Below are 9888 nucleotides of genomic sequence, written 5' to 3' on the forward strand. Positions count from 1 at the left end.
TATAATGAAATGTACTGATTCATTCCCACAGATCAATGTATCTTTAATAACAATATCATTAGCACTATATCTACATTCGATATAATGTAATATACTGATTCATTCCCGCAGATCAATGTACCTACATTTAATAACAATATCCTTAGTACTATATCCACATTACACATAATGTAATATACTGATTCCTTCCCACAGAACAATGTACATTTAATAACACCATCATTCATACTATATCTACACGAGGTATAATGTAATATAGTGATTACATCCCACAGATCAATGTACATATAACAACAACATCATTCATACTATATCTAGGTTGGATATAATGTAATATACTGATCCCTTCCCACAGGTCAATGTACATATAATAGCATTATCGTTATTACTATATCTACATTAGGTATAATGTAATTGTTCGAATTTGGCATTTCAATTCATACAAACACCTCGGTCGATAACACGGGTCGATAATCCCGTCGTCACCTAGCAAGTAAACGGAATCGCTGTTGCGCTGTCTAACCACCGATCCGAGCGCTCGCCAATTAAAACTCCCAAATTCGAACCGTTAGCATTAATGCGAAAGCAAGTGAGAGAGCGATTACCAAGCGACAACAGCGACCAAAAACGTTTCTTTACTCGAGTTTCGAGCAGTCTCAAATTCAATTCAGTGCCTTGCACCGCGGATTCTTAAATCGTGTAATTCCAAATTAAACCAAAAGTGATTTTGTAAAGTTTAATTTACGACTCATTGTGTACAAATTATCAGTAATACATAATTCGTGACCGCTAAGCTGTGTCGTTTATCTTCTCCTCGACGCCCACGTCTTTGAAAAGACGGAATCCACGCCATCCCAAAATTTCCAATTCTCGCCGAGAACAACATTTGGTCCTTCGAGCCGGATTGGAATCGAGGATACACCGGTAATCGTGAACCTAAAACCGACAATTTAACTCGTTAACGGCCATGAGTCACCTTGAAGAATTGCTGTACAAGCAAACTCAAACGTTACGATCTATTGATCGTGCGCTTCTCAATTTTAAAAAGCTCGGTCAAGCAAAAATGACCGCAGCCACAACTCAAAACCGGATGGCAATGTTAAAAGAAGCATACATCCAAAGCCAAGATCTGGACGCGAGGATAGCAGCATGCACCGACAACGCGGCGAAGTCCAGTCTGCCGTATTTCGTCGACAACCAGTTCATCGAATCCGAAGAAAGGTACCAAGAAGCTCTGGACTACATGGCGGAGGTCCTCGCCAAGGCCACGCCTCCACCGCAATCTACCAACGCAAATTCAAACTCAACGACGTCGAAGTCAACGATTCATCTACCAAAGATTCAACTGCCGACCTTCGATGGCGCCTTCACCGAATGGGAGAGTTTCCGTGACCGCTTCACCTCACTGGTAAAAAATAATGATTCTTTATCAAACATTGACCGCCTTCAATTTTTGAATTCATCGTTAACGGGTGAAGCAAGCCGCGCCGTGAGTCACCTTCCTATAACAGACAAAAACTTTGACATTGCGTGGAAGATCATAACGTCGCGTTACGAAAACAAACAACGGTTAATTTCAACGCATTTGAACACGTTATTTTCGATTCCGTCTGTAGCGGCCGAAAACGCTCACGACCTTCGTGCGTTGCGCGATGGAATAAACATATCTCTCGAAATGTTAAGAAATTTAAACCGACCGGTCGACAAGTGGGATGACATGATCGTTTTTCTAGCAACGCAAAAATTAGATCGTTCATCGCGAAAGGCTTGGGAATTTCATCTTAGTGAAGCGACCGACTTTCCTACGTATGAAGAATTCGACGCGTTTCTAAGAAAAAGAATTCGCGCACTCGAAGCAATGCCTAATCCAAAACGCGAAAAAGCGAACGACGTTGATAAATGTAAACAATTTAAATCGAGAGCGATTTCAACCCATTCCGCGACATCTCAAAAAATTACTTGTCCGGTGTGTCAACAAACTCACTTAATCTACCAATGTCCGAAATTTCTTTCGCAACCAGTTTCCGAGCGCTTTCACTTTATACGAAAACAAAAACGGTGCGTTAATTGCTTCTCAATTAAGCACTCCTCCGCACAGTGCCAAAGCAAGCACTTATGCAAGGAATGTAATCAGCGTCACAATACACTCTTACATTTTCCGAACCAAAAGGATGCGACTCCTTCTACATCGAAAGCTGAGTCTGAATCTTCCGAAAACGCAGTTGAGATAAGTACTCACGTAGCGTCAAATTCTCCAAAAGGCTCATGTATTCTTCTTTCAACAGCGCGCGTTCAAATTCGCTCGAGTCAGGGTCGATCCGTTAACGCTCGAGCTCTTCTGGATCAAGGTTCCGTCGCAACCCTTATAACGGAGAATCTCGCTCAAACACTCCGTCTTCTGCGTACAAAACAGCCAACCAAAATCATCGGAATTGGAGAAAATCAATCACACGCAAGCCACACCGCAGAAATAATTATCACGCCAAGTAGATCAGATAAGCCAGCATATTCGACTACAGCGATCATTTTGCGATCACTCACAAGGTACGTGCCTTCAAAAAACCCAACAAATTTCAAATGGTCTCACCTTGCAGATTTGGAACTCGCAGACAACGAACCCATGAGCTCGGATCCAATCGACATCATAATCGGAGCAGATCTTTATGGTCAATTTTTGCTGCCAGGGCTGAGGAAAGGCTCCGCGTGTACCCCGACGGCACAAAACACTACCCTCGGGTGGATCCTGTCCGGTCCTTCCCAGCGAGTATCCTCACCTTCCTCAGTAGGAGTTCACCATCTTTCCGTTTTGGAAAACCTCGACCAAGACCTTTGTCGATTTTGGCAAATCGAGGACCTCTCAGCTCCAACAATCACAACTCCTGAAAATCAGATGTGCGAAGAGCATTTTAAAACCACGCATTCTCGCGCAAATGACGGACGGTACATTGTTCGCCTTCCTTTCAAAACACAATCATCAATAAATTTAGGCGAATCACGCTCAGTAGCACTTCGATGTCTTCGATCGTTAGAAAATCGCCTCATTCGCAATTCAGCGGTATCTAAACCTTACCAAGAGTTTCTGTCCGAGTACGAAACCCTCGGCCATATGAAACAAGTTGATCCTCTTCCATCCTCGCACAAAAACTGCTACTACATACCGCATCATGCTGTAATTCGCGAGAGCAGTGTGACTACACGTCTTCGCGTTGTTTTCAACGCATCCCGTCGAACTTCCGACGGAACCTCCTTGAATGATCATTTGTTCACAGGACCAAAACTTCAACAAGATCTTGTTTCGATCTTGATTCGATGGCGTCAATTTCAATATGTATATACTGCAGACATTGAGAAAATGTATCGTCAAATACTTGTGCATCCAGAAGATACCGATTATCAGAGGATTCTCTGGCGCGACTCGCCTCTTAAACCAGTAAATGAGTATCAATTGCTCACTGTTACCTACGGGACAGCATCAGCCCCTTATTTAGCTATTCGTGTTTTACACCAACTCGTCGAAGACGAAGGTGCCAACTTTCCTCAAGCAGTTTCCGTCGTACAGGATCAAGCATATGTTGATGATTTCATCTTCGGAGGAGATAGCGTCAACTCACTCCGTCAATTACGCGATCAGACGATCGACCTTCTAGCAAAGGGTGGATTCGTTTTACGAAAGTGGGCAAGCAACAATCCGGAGCTTATGTCCGATATTAATCCAAAAAATTATGGGCTTGCCACAAGTAAATCCTTGCAAGGAGACGAAACAATCTCCGTACTTGGCCTAACGTGGAATCCTGCATTAGATCAATTTCAATTTAAACTTTCAGAGCCAATCAACCGTCCGCAGACTAAACGTTCAATTCTTTCCACTATCGCAAAATTGTTCGATCCACTTGGATGGATTGCTCCAATAATTATTACCGGCAAAATCTATATGCAAACGCTGTGGTCCATTCGTTGCGACTGGGACGATGTTCCTCCATCGACGTTTCTTCAGGAATGGAAAAAATTTTGCTCACAATTGCCCAAGTTGGAGCACATCTCCATACCGCGAAAGATAGCTCATAACATCTTTAGAAGTCAAAGTCTGCATGGGTTCTCAGATGCCTCAACCAAAGCCTACGCTGCAGCCGTATATTCGCGAAACGTTCTTTACGATGGTACGATTTGTGCCTCTCTCGTAATCGCTAAAACACGAGTAGCTCCGGTCAAAACTTTGAGCGTTCCTCGATTGGAATTATCTGCCGCCTTGCTATTAGCTCGCCTATTAACATTCGTTCGAACAGCGTTAAATGCACCGATGCTTGAGAGTCATTGTTGGACTGACTCTACCATCACACTCGCGTGGCTAAGACAGCCTCCTAATCGCTGGAAAACCTTCGTCGCGAACCGCGTAGCAAAAATTCAGCAACTAATTCCCGATGTTCAATGGCATCACGTACCAACAGCCGAAAATCCTGCTGATTGCGCTTCTCGCGGAATAAACATTGACAAGTTAGAAACTCACCAGTTATGGTGGTCCGGCCCTCCTTGGTTAATAAAAGCGTCTAATTTCTGGCCTCAGTCTATTCCACAAACAGACGACGATCTGTCGCATGAGAAAAGAAGTCCTGCCCTTCCAAGTCTCGCAACCTGTGTTGAGCAATGGGAATTAGCCAATCGCTATTCTTCATGGACAAAGCTCTTACGTGTTACCGCATATTTAATTCATTTCATTCGTACACTTCGTACTCGCATCCAAAGCAAAACTAATCAAAAACTCACCATTATAAGCCAACCTACTGCTCCGCCATTGATTCTCAAGCCAGAAGTTATCAACCAAGCAAAACTCTTTTGGTTAAAGGAGCTTCAATCCAACGCTTTTCCGGAGGAGAAGGGAGCCTTAGCAAAGTCCAAGCCAGTCCCAAAAACAAGCGCTCTCCTTTCTCTGTGTCCTTATTTAGACACCGACGGCCTAATCCGCGCAAAAGGACGGCTCACCAATTCCAAGCTTCCTGAAAACGCAAAAAATCCGATTATTCTTCGGTCACACCCGCTCCTAACACTCCTAATAGAATGTACTCATCGCCAATTGTTACACGCGGGCCCTCAACTCACTCTGGCACATTTACGAAACGAGTACTGGATAATTCGCGCCCGCGCTACAGTACGAAATGTTTTGTACAAGTGCATCTCTTGCACCCGCGAGAAAGCAATCGTGCCGAATGAGCTCATGGGAAACTTGCCATCACCGAGAGTCACCAAAACGGAGCGACCATTTATACATACTGGCGTCGATTATGCTGGTCCAATTCAGGTGCGAACCAATTCCGGTCGTGGCTATAAAGCGCATAAAGCATACATCGCGATATTCATTTGCTTAACAGTTAAGGCGATCCACATAGAGCTCGTAAGCGATTATAGTTCTGCAGCCTTTCTCGCAGCATATCATCGATTCATCTCGCGCCGCGGTCTTCCGAAGTCAATGTACTCGGACAATGGAACCACTTTCCAAGGAGCGAATCGTTAATTAAGAGCCGCATTTAACTCTTCAATTCAAAACGCCAATTTCGGCAATCGACTTGCAACCGACGGAATAGAATGGCACTTTTTGCCTCCGAATGCTCCTCATTTCGGTGGACTATGGGAAGCCGCAGTCAAAAGCACCAAATATCATTTAAAACGAAGCCTCGGCTCTCATACTCTCACTTTTGAAGAAATGACAACGTTTCTATGTCGAGTCGAAGCCTGCCTTAATTCACGACCGCTAGGACCCATATCCGACTGCATTGACGATTACCGAGCATTAACACCAGGTCATTTTTTAATCGGAGCACCGTTAGTAACTCCACCAGAACCGAGCGTACTAGAATTAAGAGACAATAGACTATCTCGTTGGCAATGTTTGCAAAAAATGACCGAAACATTCTGGAAGACATGGAGCAATGATTACCTGCATACGTTGCACCAACGCCCAAAATGGAAGACGACGCAAAATCTCGCTCAAGTCGGTCAACTTGTCCTGCTTCGCAACCAAAATCTTCCGCCTTGCCGATGGGAACTTGGCCGCATTATTAAGTGCCACCCAGGAGACGATAACCTCACCCGAGTCGTCAGCGTGAAAACGTCGTCCGGGGAATATAAGCGCCCTATTGCGAAACTTTGTTTCCTTCCAATCACACTTGTCACCGAAAGCGAGAAATCTACGACGTAAAAGCAAACTGCGCAATTAAAGTCATGTCTATTCACGTATCAAATCCGCACTTTGTTCGGTTCTTAATGTTAATTCGTCATGATTCTATTTCTTTATTAATTCGTATGTCTCGTTCTAGCTATTAATTAATAATCCATAATCTAGTAAGTAATTAGAATTTAAAATTGCACTCACCGTAAGCGTTGTCTCATCGCATGTAAGCACCGCAAGAAAAATTTCCGCATTACAATCTTGGGCGTTCCACGTTATTAATACTACGCACTTCACGTTGAATGAATTCATTCAACGGGGGGGCGGTGTGTTCGAATTTGGCACTTCAATTCATACAAACACCTCGGTCGATAACACGGGTCGATAATCCCGTCGTCACCTAGCAAGTAAACGGAATCGCTGTTGCGCTGTCTAACCACCGATCCGAGCGCTCGCCAATTAAAACTCCCAAATTCGAACCGTTAGCATTAATGCGAAAGCAAGTGAGAGAGCGATTACCAAGCGACAACAGCGACCAAAAACGTTTCTTTACTCGAGTTTCGAGCAGTCTCAAATTCAATTCAGTGCCTTGCACCGCGGATTCTTAAATCGTGTAATTCCAAATTAAACCAAAAGTGACTTTGTAAAGTTTAATTTACGACTCATTGTGTACAAATTATCAGTAATACATAATTCGTGACCGCTAAGCTGTGTCGTTTATCTTCTCCTCGACGCCCACGTCTTTGAAAAGACGGAATCCACGCCATCCCAAAATTTCCAATTCTCGCCGAGAACAACAGTAATGTATCAACTACATCCTACAGATCATTGTACATTTAATAACATCATTCATGCTATAGCTAAATTGGATATAATGTAATATACTGATCCTTTCCCACAGATCAAGGTAGCTACATTTAATAACATTATCATTAATACTATATCTACATGAGATATAATGTTACATACTAATCCCTGCCCACAGTTCAATGTACCTATACTTAATAACAATATCATTAGTACTATATCCACATCATATATAATGTAATATACCGATTCCTTCCCACAGATCAACGTAGATTTAATAACACCATCATTCATGCTATAGCTAAATTGGATATAATGTAATATACTGATCCCTTCCCACAGATCAAGGTATCTACACTTAATAACAATATCATTATTACTATATCTACACTAGATATAATGCTATGTACGGATTCCTTCCCACAGATCAATGTACATTTAATAACAACATCATTCATACTATATCTGCATTGGATATAATGTAATATACTGATCCCTTCCCACAGACCAAGGTATCTACATTTAATAACAATATCATTATTACTATATCTACACTAGATATAATGCAATATACGGATTCCTTCCCACAGATCAATGTACATTTAATAACAACATCATTCATACTATATCTGCATTGGATATAATGTAATATACTAATCCCTGCCCACAGATCAATGTATATTTAATAGCGATATCATTATTACTATATCTACATTAGATATAATGTTATATACTGATCCCGGCCCACAGTTCAATGTTCCTATACTTAATATCAATATCATTAGTACTATATCCACATCATATATAATGTAATATACTGATTCCTTCCCACAGATCAACGTAGATTTAATAACAACATCATTCATACTATATCAACACTAGGTATAATGTAATATAGTGATTACATCCCACAGATCAAGGTACATTTTATAACAACATCGTTCATACTATATCTACATTGGATATAATGTAATATACTGATCCCTTCCCACAGACCAAGGTGCCTACATTTAGTAACAATATCATTATTACTATATCTACATTAGATATAATGTAATATACTGATCCCTGCCCACAGGTCAATGTACATTCAATAACAACATCGTTCATACTATATCCACATTAGGTATAATGTAATATAGTGATTACGTCCCACAGATCAATGTAACTACATTTAATAACAATATCCTTAGTACTATATCCACATTACACATAATGCAATATACTGATTCCTTCCCACAGATCAATGTACATTTAACAACAACATCATTCATACTCTATCTACAATGGATATAATGTAATATACTGATCCCTTCCCACAGATCAATGTACCTACATTTAATAACAATATCCTTAGTACTATATCCACATTACACATAATGTAATATACTGATTCCTTCCCACAGAACAATGTACATTTAATAACACCATCATTCATACTATATCTACGTTGGATATAATGTAATATACTGATCCCTTCCCACAGGTCAATGTACATATAATAGCATTATCGTTATTACTATATCTACATTAGGTATAATGTAATGTATCAACTACATCCTACAGATCATTGTACATTTAATAACATCATTCATGCTATAGCTAAATTGGATATAATGTAATATACTGATCCTTTCCCACAGATCAAGGTAGCTACATTTAATAACATTATCATTAATACTATATCTACATGAGATATAATGTTACATACTAATCCCTGCCCACAGTTCAATGTACCTATACTTAATAACAATATCATTAGTACTATATCCACATCATATATAATGTAATATACCGATTCCTTCCCACAGATCAACGTAGATTTAATAACACCATCATTCATGCTATAGCTAAATTGGATATAATGTAATATACTGATCCCTTCCCACAGATCAAGGTATCTACACTTAATAACAATATCATTATTACTATATCTACACGAGGTATAATGTAATATAGTGTTTACATCCCACAGATCAATGTACATATAACAACAACATCATTCATACTATATCTACATTGGATATAATGTAATATACTGATCCCTTCCCACAGGTCAATGTACATATAATAGCATAATCGTTATTACTATATCTACATTAGGTATAATGTAATGTATTAACTACATCCTACAGATCATTGTACATTTAATAACATCATTCATGCTATAGCTAAATTGGATATAATGTAATATACTCACCCCTTCCCACAGATCAAGGTACCTATATTTAATAACAATATCATTATTACTACATCTACATTGGATATAAAGTAATATACTGATCCCTGCCCACAGTTCAATGTACCTATATTTAATAATAATATCATTAGTACTATATCCACATCATATATAATGTAATATACTGATTCCTTCCCACAGATCAATGTACATTAACAACAACATCATTCATGCTATAGCTAAATTGGATATAATGTAATATACTGATCCCTGCTCACAGATCAATGTACCTACATTTAATAACAATATCATTAGTACCATATCCACATTAGATATAATGTAATATACTGATTCCTTCCCACAGATCAATGTACATTTAATAGCAATATCATTAGTACTATATCTACATTAGATGTAATGTAATATACTGATCCCTTCGCACAGATCAAGGTACCTACATTTAATAACAATATCATTATTACTACATCTACAGTAGATATAATGTAATATACTGATTCATTCCCACAGATCAATGTGCCTTTAATAACAATATCATTAGCACTACATCTACATTCGATATAATGTAATATAGTGATCCATTCCCACAGACCAATGCACCTTTAATAACAATATCATTAGCACTATATCTACATTCGATATAACGTAATATGCAGATTCATTCCCACAGATATGTATATATAATAACCATATCATTAGTACCATACCTACATTCGATATAATG

General features: G+C 39.7%; 2 protein-coding genes across 3 annotated transcripts; one reads left to right on the forward strand and one right to left on the reverse strand.

Moving 5' to 3' along the window:
- Positions 1 to 967: 967 nt before the first annotated feature.
- LOC143305274 (uncharacterized) lies at positions 968 to 4955 on the forward strand. Its single transcript, XM_076688143.1, has 2 exons — positions 968 to 4882; positions 4941 to 4955. Exons 1-2 carry the CDS (start codon positions 968 to 970, stop codon positions 4953 to 4955), a joined length of 3930 nt encoding a protein of 1309 aa, XP_076544258.1.
- On the reverse strand, positions 2274 to 6953 carry LOC143305264 (uncharacterized). Of its 2 annotated transcripts, none has more exons than XM_076688087.1 (6): positions 6365 to 6953; positions 5930 to 6179; positions 4762 to 4991; positions 4505 to 4629; positions 2588 to 2879; positions 2274 to 2398 (listed from the first exon to the last, which is right to left on the reverse strand). In XM_076688087.1, exons 1-3 carry the CDS (start codon positions 6412 to 6414, stop codon positions 4974 to 4976), a joined length of 318 nt encoding a protein of 105 aa, XP_076544202.1. In that variant the 5' UTR covers positions 6415 to 6953; the 3' UTR covers positions 2274 to 2398; positions 2588 to 2879; positions 4505 to 4629; positions 4762 to 4973. The 2 variants fall into 2 exon arrangements, with proteins under 2 accessions (XP_076544202.1, XP_076544201.1); XM_076688086.1 differs by having other exon boundaries at positions 5930 to 6197.
- Between the last annotated feature and the right edge of the window lie 2935 nt (positions 6954 to 9888).

Source organism: Osmia lignaria, chromosome 4 (genome assembly GCF_051020975.1).
Source record: "Osmia lignaria lignaria isolate PbOS001 chromosome 4, iyOsmLign1, whole genome shotgun sequence".
Classification (NCBI taxonomy): Eukaryota; Metazoa; Arthropoda; class Insecta; order Hymenoptera; family Megachilidae; genus Osmia; species Osmia lignaria.

Bases quoted from the DNA above. Each gene is read 5' to 3' on its own strand.
- LOC143305274 (XM_076688143.1), top strand. From the start codon at position 968: ATGAGTCACCTTGAAGAATTGCTGTACAAGCAAACTCAAACGTTACGA.
- LOC143305264 (XM_076688086.1), bottom strand. From the start codon at position 6,414: ATGCGGAAATTTTTCTTGCGGTGCTTACATGCGATGAGACAACGCTTA. The intron at 6,198-6,364 runs GTGAGTGCAATT...TTAATTGCGCAG, and splicing joins GCGATGAGACAACGCTTACG to TTTGCTTTTACGTCGTAGAT.